This window comes from Antedon mediterranea, chromosome 1, assembly GCF_964355755.1.
Source record: "Antedon mediterranea chromosome 1, ecAntMedi1.1, whole genome shotgun sequence".
NCBI classification, from domain to species: Eukaryota; Metazoa; Echinodermata; class Crinoidea; order Comatulida; family Antedonidae; genus Antedon; species Antedon mediterranea.
In genome coordinates, this window is record NC_092670.1 from 31,320,752 (window position 1) to 31,333,755 (window position 13,004).

Consider the following 13,004-nt stretch of genomic DNA (forward strand, 5'->3'; position numbering starts at 1 on the left):
TTTGGTGTGTACTGCATGACGATTGGTGTGTACTGCATGACCATTGGCATGTACTGCATGAAGATTGGTGTGTACTGCATGATAAATGTCAACTGAAGGCAGAGGAGGCGTTCCATAACACGCTTACGCAGTGAGTCTACGTTCTTGCGTGGGTCCTGTGGAAAGCAAACTTAAGGTTGGTATAATAAATTAGCATAAACAAACATCAGTTAGGCCTATGTCGGAATAGGCTTACTCTACACCATCGCCTCTTATAGGCCAAGATGGTACGCTCTCTTCGCACACGTACGATCTTGGTCGGTTCTCGAATACACAATATAATTTCAGTATAATAAAAACTGGCGATTTCAAAATGTACGTACCGCAGGACAATAATACATGTCGTTTACAGCAACGATAAATAGACACATTGAATTATATAGTTAACTAAAATTAGCACCCTTGGAATTACCTCCGATAGAGAAAGTCACAAAATGAGTCCAAATGTTTGAGTCAAATTTAAACAAAACCAATTTGTGTTTTGTATGTAACATTAGGGTTGGGGGATGACGACGAACTGCATATGAGGCGTAGGTAGGCGTGAATATGTTATGGGTACTATTTATAAAATTGGAATGGTAAAATCTTGATTTAAAAAAAACAACCTTAACGTTAATATAAAGACTTCTAAAAAAAAATCTTAAAAGTAACGGAATAATAGGCCTGCCTACACAAATGTAACTGCTACGCTGTTTAACGCTTGTGTGTGAAGAACCACTAGTATACCGATGAATTAATGAATAACTTTCAACGCGGCTAAAGTTTATAACCAGGATTTGATATTGCGATGTCATACATCAATACTATTTCAAGGTCGCGGTTATTATTGTCACTGCTTGTATCCTGGTTGAAAACACTGTGAACGAATTAGCCAACTAGTGTAGTGTACTTTCAATAATTTCAACACTACTCACTAATTAATTGCATTCAGATGGAACATCTGAAGACATAAGAGATCTGTAGGCCTATTTGAAATATATATATATAATATATATATAAACACAGTAGGCAAAGAACACTAATTCCAAACCGCCCGGTGATATACTGAAATTTAATTAATTAATTTGAAACGATAAAGATGAGGAAATCTGTGAGAATGAGAAAAAGTCGCCCCAACCGAGACTCGAACTCGGACCGCCTGCTTGATATGCAGATGTCCTAACCATTAGACCACTGGGGCTTTCATGGTATTGTTCGAACTCGATTGGATAGCGACTCTTTAACATTCTCGGCGTGGTACGGCGGAACAGCACTAGTCCTCAGTAATATATATATATATATATATATATATATATATATATATATATATATATATATATATATATATATATATATATATATATATATATATATATATATATATATCTTGACTCAACAACGTCTATGAAGATTTGATGGGGTAATCACATTTCTGGAGGTCATTCAAAGTAACATTCGTTAAACCTTAGTAGTATAGTAGTAAACTAAACATTAGGTTGCTATTTTAGTTTACCTAATTATCCTTACGTAGCCTATAAGCAAATAAAATGACTACACACATACTCATATCGTATTTTATTTATGTATTTATTGAACTGAGTTTATTTAAACTTGGTGTGGTTGGCAATAATCCTTTTTAATAATCTAAAGAAATTCTTTTTCAGGAGGCATGACGTCAATACAAGTTGTGGTAAATATCTACTAACTGGACTCACACTGTAAAAAAAGTCACTATTTGTAATATTGTAGGCTACTGCTGTCGCACTTTGTAATACTGCTGTTACATTCTGTAATAACTCCTGTCACACCAATCTTGTAATACTACTGTCACTTTGCATCACTGCTGTCACACTTTGCAATACTGCTGTCACATTCGATAATACTGCTGTCGCACTTTGTAATACTACTGCCACACACTGTAATACTACGACACACCTCTGTAATAACTTCTGTCACACTTTGTAATACTTCTGTCACACACTGTAATTCTACTGTCACACCTCTTTAAATTATTCATAAAAATATACAGTATTCGATTCGACAATTATCAAAATAAAGAACAGGTAGGTAGATACAAATATTGTATTTTGTTGTAAACAAAAACTGTCACTGTGTAAATAAACAAATTGTGAACACAATAATGTTCAAATCTGTTTTCAATGTAATGTAGGTCTATCATCTCGAAACTTTTAAAAATGCATGGTTCATTAAAAAAAACATGCCATAAAGGCTTTATGAGTGTGTAATTTTATTTCAAAAGGTATGCTCAATAACCAACAACAATTCAATAGCAATATTACAATGTTTGTTATGATATTTAATAATAACCAATTCACTAAAAGATATACCAACCTATTGTAAAAAGGTACATTTTTACTTTAATAAAATATAAACAAAAATAATATATAGGCTTACATCAAGAAAAAAATAAATAGCCTAAAACTATGGCAGCGGCATCATTAGTATACCACAATATGAAATATATATATAAAGATGTAACATTCTATGTGATTTATTGAACTTTAATTGCTTAGTATGAGGCTTACTGTACTCGCGTAATTTGGCACAATCTACGACTTGTATCCGAGGCTGTCCTTATTTACGCAAGGCTCTAGACTGATCAAATATAAACTATAGCTAGCAGCACATGTCATGTTTCATAATTATATAATAAATATAAATAAACAACATAACTTTATTATGAGGGACTTTTCCCAGAGCCGGCGTTGATCGATTTCACGAATACGGTAATCATAATTGTACTATTGAGGCTAAATGTTACAAATTTTCCTCAGGCCTACTCTACTACACTTCAACATTGAAGATACCAAAACACAGAAAAGGGCTATTATTTTGATTTGATTTGATTTGATCTCATCTTCCGCTGGATATATTTTATCTATTATTATATACAAAGTAGTTTAGGCTAAGTAAAACACATTTGATGATTGAAGCTGTCTCGTGTTCATGCTTTGGTAAATACAATATGAGGCTGATCAATAGAATCCTGTAAAAAAAAACGAAAAGAAAAATAATAATAGATAGTAGGGAAAGTTTGAGGGAATGCCGAGTCATAAAAACTAATGCGAGGCACTTTAAACAGAAGGTCAATCGAATCGATGGAGGAACAAACAACTCAATATTTTTGGACAGATACAATCGTTGGGCTTGGACATAACGTAACAATGTAGGCGTAACACACGTAAGTTGACCAATCAGAAGGGACGTTTCGAATGATCCACGTGTCGTGATTGGTCAAATTAATTGCAGTGCGCTTACGTCCTTGCGCTGCCATTCTAGTAGTGGAAAACAAACACGAAACCCACATCTCCACACACCATTCCCTGCCACTCTTACCCTCCATGTCCAACGTTGTATTTTTTAGGTTATTTTAGATTTATTAGGGGTTTATTAAATGTGCATCATTTACCATATTATCACCACAGCAGGCACATGGAGCAGACCTGATAAGAAGCAGAATTGACAGCACAATACCAATGAGTCCAAGTAACAACGGGGTCAACCCGCCAGTGATATACGTATCAGAAGTAGTCTGTAAAAATGATAACGTTAAAGTATGTTAATGTACAACTAGACATGAAACTCGTCACTTTGACGAGTTAGTTATCCGCACGACAGACGCCACGTGCACGTCATATGTTAAAAACTATAATAAGAGGTGGTCCTGTATTTTCGCCTTGTAATTGTATTATAATTATACAGTATACTGTGTATACAAGGAGACAATAATTCTACATGATACAGAGGGCGGCAAACAACAATTTGCTCACATCAGAGCCTATGCTGGTTACATTCTACTGTATAATATATAAATATTTTTAAATTCCAGAAGTATTTTTTCTCGATGTTTTTGTATGTGACTATTTCCCTGTGGTGCCAAATTGGGTCCACTTGAGCACAGTGTATTAAAATACGAAAAAATAATATTATAATTTAGTGATTTTTTTCTATTTTATATCACTGTGTGCTCACTGGCGCGCGCACCAAATTGGGTCCACTTGAGCACAGTGTATTAACATACGAAAAGATATTAAAATTCAGTGACTTATTTCTATTTCATATCACTCTTCCTGTGCTCCCCTGCCTCCAAATTGGGTCCACTTGAGCACAGTGTATTAACATACGAAAATATATTCAAATTCAGTGACTTGTTTCTATTTTATATCACTGTGCTCCACTGGCTCCAAATTGGGTCCACTTGAGCACAGTGTATTAACATACGAAAAGATATTAAAATTCAGTGACTTTTTTCTATTTTATATCACTGTGCTCCACTGGCTCCAAATTGGGTCCACTTGAGCACAGTGTATTAACATACGAAAAGATATTAAAATTCAGTGATTTATTTCTATTTTATATTATTGTGCTCCTCACTGGCGCCAAATTGTGTCCACTTGAGCACAGTGTATTAACATAAGAAAAGAATATTAAAATTAGTAACTTATTTCTATTTTATATCACTGCGCTCCACTAGTGCTAAATTTGGTCCACTGGAGCAGCTACCGTAGTACCAAAGATTGCTACAATACACTATAGGTAAAATGTTGATGTCATTTGACCTCAATATGTAAATTATTTTTTTTCATGAAAACTCCATATTTAATTTTTTTTTAAATATCATTAGTTACGTAAACAGGTTTAAGATAACACTAAAGGTCATTTTTTTACCTTTATTCAGATTCGTCAAGACTTTCTTTCTGAGATTATTAGGATTCAGTATTTAAAGTAAATTTGGCAAAAAGTAGAAATGTAAAACTATGTAGAAAAAATGTTTTGTATTTATGAAAAACCCCTTATTTTTTTGAAATTTTCACATAGAAACAGTTACTATGGTAAAATGTTGACCTCAAAATGAATGAATTTACAAGGTCAAGTTTGTCATTAATGGAATGCAGTAGAAGTAAAATTGAGAAAAATTACAAATGCAATCAATTCTTTGTATTTATAAAAACGCCATTTTTTACGTTTAAAAAAAAAAATTACTTTCCTTAGTTACACATAGAAATGGTTGCTAAGGTAACACTATAGGTAAAATATGAAAATTGTTGAGAATTGTTATAAACTATCCTGTAAATTTTGATCAAACATTAATAGTTGTAGTAAAGTGGGGACCTGTCCTGTTTTGCATTCTGACCCCTTTTGACCTCAAATGACCTATTTACAAGGTCAGATTTTTTTGGAGGTCTTTCTGTATCTCTTTACACAAAATAGATTTAAAAATTTATAAAAACCATTGACGCAATTATTTCCAAGTTTAACATTATTTGCCATCAACTAAATATTTCAATGCAAAATACTGTTTTTCTGGCAATTAATTGAAATAAACCTGGCAACACATTCTCCTATTTTATCTAAACTATTCGTATGACTCTAGTAGCATTATGACAAGCCACATATACATTTTATTATTGGATTAGCCATATTTAAATTGTGTTTCATGTGTTTTGTTTGTTGATATTTTGTTATATTTTTTGTATTTTTCGTATTTTCTTGGCAACACAAAACCTATGTACGAAATTTACCCCAGTGTTTTTTTCGTGATTATTGTTTAGACACCTATTTACTATCAAATTAAAAAACCTCATTGATTTAAAAACACCACTTTGGAAGTTATAGGTACGTTTATGAGGTATACTTTTATAAAAAAAAATATTTTTAAAAAACACCCCTTTTTAAAATAATGGTATCAACCAAACTCCATTTTGTAATTTATTTTTTTTCTACATTAAATGGAACTTAATACTTGTTGTTTACACTGCTATAAACAAAAACTGTATACTGTAAGTATTTTTGGTTAAAATAAGTATACAAGTTTGTACTTTTTCACTATAGAAAATCTGTGAAAAATGGCAAAAACATCAAAATTTGGATAATTGACCGTTGTCATGGAAACGGAGGCTAAAAATTAAAATGAATGTTGTAGATATGCTTTTTATTGAAATGTCTATTCATGGTAAAAATTTGAGAGAAATCCATTTTTTTACATCTGCCACCAAATCTTTGATTTTTACAGACAATGGCTCTTAACGTGTAAAAGAAATTTGAATACGTAAAATTTTTGTGCGCGCACATTTAAATGTGATGAACTTTGACGCAGACGATGAAAATTTGACCTTTTTAATTAAACTTGTCATATGACGACGTCAAAACATCTGATTGGCGAAAACTTCACATGATTTTGTATCTACAATCCAATAGCTTTCAGGAAACGTTTTAATCGTAATTATCACATTTTATTTTTACGAGCTATTACAGATTAAAATTTACTGTAAAGATGAAATTTATGACCCACGTAATTAAAATTTTTAGGCATGATGACGTTATAAAAATTAAAATATTTTATCTCATGCTAAAGAAAGTTGATTGACCTAGACAATATATAAATGTAGGAGAAAAAGGAATACTGTTAAGCGTGATGCGCTCCATTGAATGTGATGAGCAATAACGAAAGAGACAAAAATCCTATATTTTACATTCGTGTGGCCATACGATGACGTCAAAATGGTTTTTTTAGCCTTATCGATGCATGATCCGATATCTACAACTCATCAACTTCTAGATTTTGTAATAAAAATAAACGGTTCACGGTTTACTTTAGAAACTATGACTGTTTTAAAAAAGACATTATTTTGACGATTTTTAAAGCTTTTTCATAAAAAACGCGCACGAAATGTCTAATTCAACGTGTTCGTGTGGCGTTATTTAAACTGGAAAAGGTCTAAATTGTTTTTAAAATTACTAGGAAAGGCTTGAAAAATAAAATTCAAGAGAAAAAAATATGTTTTTAACGCTACGTGCGCACCGCGCTCGTAAAAAATTGCGCGCCCGTGGGAATTTTTGACATGCTCAAAATGACAAGAAACGCAAAAGTTGATTAGAAATTAATTTTGCGCATTTTGAAATTTTAAATGCGCGTGCGCGCGTAACTTCTTGTGAAACATGCCATTTTTAATCCGTAGAAAGTTTGCCCCTGATATGACTTAAATTTTGTCAAAGTGTTAATACAAAATAACTTATAACCTATGATCAATCAATGAAATTCATAAAATCGCGCGTAACTTACGCTGCGCGACTCTAGCGTCATATAACGAAGTTTCTTGCACATCTACAGCTACAGGTCAATCTTTTGACAAAGTTATACAATCTTATGTTCACAAGTAATAGGGGATATGCTGGTCACAAAAATCCGGGAAAGAAAGAAGAATAACAAAGAAGATGAAAAAGATATTTACAATCACAAGGGTTATCCGCAACTTTACAAGTTGCGGTAACCAACAACTTTACAAGTTGCGGTAACCAACAATATTGATCTCATACAATAACAAGGAGTTATCCGCTCTACCAAGCGGATAACTAATTAGGCATACTTTGTGCATATTGGATATGACGAAATTTTAAAAACAATGATAGTCCTATACTTATTTTTTCGACAAATTTCACTTAAAATAATAATTATGTGATTTTTATCAAGACGTCTCAACTTAAAAAATAAATGCCATATCAGTGTCTTATCGGCTTACAGGGACATTTGTTATTTTTATTTTAAAATTGGAGAAATATACGGTACCAGAAAGGTGGTTTATACTTACACATCCTTCTCCACACTCTGATATGTTAGCACTATTAACCGCCCAGTAAAGAAAGAATGCAAATATCCAAAATGGCAACAGAATAATAGTCACAATTGAAAACACGAAAGCAGTTATTTTCTGAAAAGAACAAAATTAATATACACAAAAATAGCATCTTGGTCGGAATTAATGCTGTACCATTGTCGCCAATTAATTTGGTCTATTTATAAACACAAAGTAGGCATAGAACAACAATAATATCCATGTCAGTGACAGTAAAATTCAAACCATTCATTATTATTTATTTACACGTGTTATCAATTAATAGAATAATACATGTATTACTACCAAATATTTCAGTTTTAACAGTACTACTGAATCATTGCGATAGTCAGTTAGACTCTATCTAGTGACAGCTGCAGGGGAATCGGGTGCATATTATTCATTATTTAATAGACTATTCCAGATTTTAGAAAAATGAAATTCTGTAGGCATTTCGTGTTAAAAGCGAATAAACATGTGCTTTAGGGTAATTTTCAGATCAGATTTCCTGTTTACCCGGCTCAATTTTTAGATCTTCACCCTTAAAATGGGAAAAACAAAATGGCCCCCATTTTAGACGACTTATTTTGGCTTATAACTTAGTTAATAGTAAAAACTGGTGTCTATACCTATGTTTGTGATAGTGAAGATTCCAAATATATTGTTATTAAAGTTGCAAATATTCTATTTCAGCCGCCATGTTAAAAATTACCCTAAAACACATGTTTATTCGCTTTTAACACGAAGTGCCTACAGCATGTTATTAGAGTGGAAATATGACTATTAGGACTAGCCTAACTTGTATAATGAACATTTTACTTTGAAGTTTAACACAGATATAAATATGTACAACACAATCCTAAAAAAAACATTCAATCGAGAACCATAGTATACGCTGTTTTAATTTGAGATTTATTATACTGTATTAATCAACAATTAATACATTATCAACGAAAAAACAGATTTATAATCGAAAGAAAATGAATGATTATGACACGTGTACTTATTCTTTCTTTCTTTTATTTCATTAAACAATGGCCTCCCGGCGGCCCATTTCATATAATAAAATCTATATTATTTTCGGTCACACAGGATTTTCTTTTTTTTAAATCTTAATCGATCACAAAACATATATATTCTATTCTAATTTTTAAATGTCGCCCCTTTTCAATCAACAGATTATGAAAAGATAATCTAAAGCATGATATAAATGTTCTATACTTAACAACTTAATCTAAAGCATGATATAAATGTTCTATACTTAACAACTTAAATCGTAAACATAAGGTTCGTAAAGATTGTCAAGTTTAATATTTTTGTAAAAATTGAAACGTATATTATTGCTAAAACTGTTTCATTTCTTTGTGAAATAATAGATGAAATGTTTCATTAAATAAACTATTCCACTAACCACAACCGAAATTATCCAGAACACCCAACAGTTTTGGCCATTTTTCGCCAAGATGTTTGTGTTTGGTCGTCGCATATATTTGGTAATTTATTATTTTCCATTTTATTTATTTTATCCAATACTTGATCATTCTCAATATTTGATAGTAATTAATTGGAATTTATACCTAGTTTTTTACGCGCATATTATGGTCAACTTGCACTGTTGTTTTATATATTATTTACCCACGACAGTTTCATATCGATGAACTATAAACACTAATAATCGTATTTGTTTGTACTTACCCGACATCTATTCTGTCGATTAAAAGTAAACATCAGGCCAAAGACGCCCTCTAAAACAACCTGAAAATGTACCGTATAGATATAACAATAACATAGTAAAATGTGTGATCGGTACTCCATGCCCGACTCCGTGTAATTAATTTCAAAATAAATGTTACCGCGCATATTCGAAAGCGAGAACACTTGGTGTTTAAGAACACAAATTTAAGTGCTTATCAAAAAAGTATTAAAAATATAATTTCACAAATGAGCTGTGATAAGCAATAACGTGTTTATTAATCATTAGTCACGAACGGTATGATGACACACAAAGTGATACAAAAACATGATATTAAGCCAAAAATGAAAAATTAAACTGCTGCGGAGTCTCAGAACCTTAATGTATTGGTAACGCTAGCTGGAAATGACGGCCATTGGTCATTGGAAATAATATAGGCTTTATAATGCCCTGACGTGATTATCATTTTCTCAAGCTTTAGGCAGTGTGAGGTAGTGGAATCACCCGACACGGATTCTCTTCCCTCTCTCCTTTCCACGTCTCTTTCCCTCATTCCCATTTTGATTTAACTTATTTCAGACACTTACGATTAGTCCAATGATTACGCCAGGAATACCGGCGTACACGTGATTGTCATCCAACATAGTAATACTTGAAAGAGCAATGATTGCTGCGCCAAGTATCATTAGGAGTAATGAACTTATCTTGACGACCGTCAAGAAACAATTATTTTCCCCGCACATTCTAGAAAAAAAAAACAATGGAATCTATAATATATACAACGATATATTGATTAAGCTTGTTCCGTAAGACGCAACGCTTTTCATTTATCAACTGGGTCTACGTCTCATGGTTGGCAAAATGAATTAAGCATAGTCTACTAATGTGTCGGAACATAATACTCCATCGCTTTTCATGGCCTCAGTCAGCTTCATATGCCCTATGCATGTAAATGGCAGTGAATTATCCTTGCGTTATTAAGCTGGTATACTGATTGTGAGCTATAATGTGCTTAGTGTTAGAACTATGCGTACCATGACTAGGAGGCCTACGGGGGATTTTCTTGCCCATTTCTAGTACTATAGTAGGCCTAATAATAGTGTACGAACCCATTCATACAGCGTGGATGTTATGGAATATTGCTTTCAACATTGGAATTATGATAATAATTATAACGGTCTGTCATGTAAAACAACCTTGAATAACAAAGCCTACCTTAACGGAGAATCCACGAAGACGAAAATATTAAGACGTCTTATCAGTAAATGATATGATACAGATACTGGTTCGCTGTTTACTGCTTGCGTGCTAGAATCACTGTTAACCAGGATTTGATATTGTGATAGGTCCTACAATACAATATGATGTCATACATCAATTACTATTTCAAGGTCGCGGTTGTTATTGACGCTGCGGTCGACGCTGCTAGTATCCTGGTTGGGAAAAATGAAATTGATGCACCTGAGTAGGCCGGCCGGCCGCGATATTTCATAACCGTGAAACGTCACAAAATAAACATGAATATTAATTTTATTAGTCATATCCATAAGGTGTGACGTAAGAATTTCGAGCTAACTACTTTCGCTATGCAAACTCTTTTCGTCGAGCCGTCTGTGTAGTCGAGTGGATATTAAAGGCCTTAGCCTATGCGTTGGACTTTACATGTCAATGTATGAGATTCGACTACTTCTTTTACTTTATAGTGAGAGATTGATTATTTAGAGGGACCGGTTAGGTTTAGTTATATTTAGGAAGTAGTTCGGCAATCTTTCACATGGGGTGCCAACTTATGTACGAAAAATCGCAGGCCGGCCTACATTTTTTTTTTATTAGTACAAAACTGAATTGCGTCCAGTAACATAAACATAAAAAATATATCAAAAACGAGCAAAATTTACACAAACATCCAATATAAATATATATACTGTATATATATATATACAAAACTGCATTAAAAAAAAATATAAAGAATATACAATTACAAATTTACAAAGATATATATTAAAAACGAGCAAAATTACACAACCATCCAATATAAAAATATATATATACACATAAATTCATAACAAAAAAATAAAGAATATACAATTACAATTTAAAAAACTGCGAGTAAAATTATTAATTATCCGTAGGCCTATCAACATTAAAAATTTCATATATATATATATTATTGCACTATAAGGTCATTGTTAATCAGGAATGGGAGTGTGGATTTCTTAAATCTCTCTGTTCTACATTTAATTTGGGATATTTTGTTTCCGTTTCTGAGAGATCTACCTGTCGCTTCGGCACGGGTATTGGGGATAATATTATTAAATTTTTCATGGACACTCCTCCCAAACTTCAGAACAAGCTGGAGACGGCGGTCACAGAGCCTATCAAGAGAAAATTTCTTTAGGGCTGCAGTGTACGAATAGTACCTCCTCCCTAGTACAATTCTTAAAAACCTCTTCTGGACCGATTCCAGGTCAAAGCTTAATTCGGAAGTCAGGGAGGAGTGCCAGGTTGGACAAGCATATTCAATTATGGGGCGTATGAAAGATTTATAAATCTTAATTAACTGATCTTCTGGTGCACCAAACCTTTTAAGTACCGACACAATATGCATGGCTTTATTGGCCTTGCTAACGATCTCACCAATGTGTGCATCCCACTTAAGGTTATCTTGGATAGTTACACCTAAAAGCTTCAATTGCTTAACAGTCTCAACTTGGACTCCATTATTAGTCAGTAAATCATAGTAACCAGGAGTTTTGCAAAAGTTAATCTCCACTGATTTACACTTATTAGGGTTAAGGGACATTTTATTTATTTTACACCATTCCTCTAAATTACTAAAGTACGATTGAATAGAGTCCAGACAGTGAGATATCAGCGAAGGTTAGATCGTCGACAAATTTCCACCTTGTAATGCAATCTGATGCCGAGTCATTGACCATTACTTGAAAAAGGCTTGGGCCAGATTTCGTTCCTTCCGGAACACCGCAAAATATAGATGTCCAACTGGAAATAGCGCTACCATAGAGCACTCTTTGTTTTCTACAAGTTAGGAAGCTACAGAATCACGGGATGATAGATTTCCTGACACCATTGATATCATCTTACTGATTAGTACCTGGTGACTAATACGGTCGAAAGCTTTGCTGAAATCTACAGCAAGAATTCGTGCTTTGTGACCAGGTTTTTCCAGTCCAGAAAGAAGGTAGTGTAAGAGCCCAATAAGGTAATGACTCGTGCTGATACCTTTGACATTACCAAACTGCTGTTTATCTATAATGGTAGATAGGTCTTCATTTAACCATTTAGTTAGAAAATGTTCAAAGATTCGGATAAACAGTGGCGTAAGCGAGATCGGTCTAATCTGTTCTATACTGACTGTACCTTTTTTCTTTGGTATCGGTATAACGGTAGCTTGTTTCCAAGCTTTGGGTACAATACCTTCTTTCAAAGAAGAATTAAATATATGCGTTAGGGGTTCTGCTATTTCGGGTGCAAATTCTTTGATGATAACTGGTGGAATTTCTCCAGGTGGAACTGATTTATTAATCTGCACTTTTAATAATTGTTGTTTAACTTCAAAGCATAACATTTGTGGCGGTGGACTCTCAGCTGGGAGGTATGTAGGCAATTCGTCAAGTTTGAGAGGATCCAGTTCACGA

At 33.2% G+C, this 13,004-nt stretch overlaps 1 protein-coding gene and 1 non-coding gene across 2 annotated transcripts; both read right to left on the minus strand.

Annotated features, from left to right (window-relative positions):
• Positions 1-1,147: 1,147 nt before the first annotated feature.
• On the minus strand, positions 1,148-1,219 carry Trnad-auc (transfer RNA aspartic acid (anticodon AUC)). Its single transcript has one exon. It is a non-coding gene; the product is annotated as a tRNA-Asp (tRNA).
• A 382-nt stretch (positions 1,220-1,601) lies between these two features.
• Positions 1,602-10,711, minus strand: LOC140063659 (uncharacterized). The gene is made up of 6 exons (XM_072110104.1): positions 10,561-10,711; positions 9,933-10,089; positions 9,348-9,407; positions 7,629-7,748; positions 3,449-3,571; positions 1,602-3,025 (listed from the first exon to the last, which is right to left on the minus strand). Exons 2-6 carry the CDS (start codon positions 10,086-10,088, stop codon positions 2,984-2,986), a joined length of 501 nt encoding a protein of 166 aa, XP_071966205.1. The 5' UTR covers position 10,089; positions 10,561-10,711; the 3' UTR covers positions 1,602-2,983.
• Between the last annotated feature and the right edge of the window lie 2,293 nt (positions 10,712-13,004).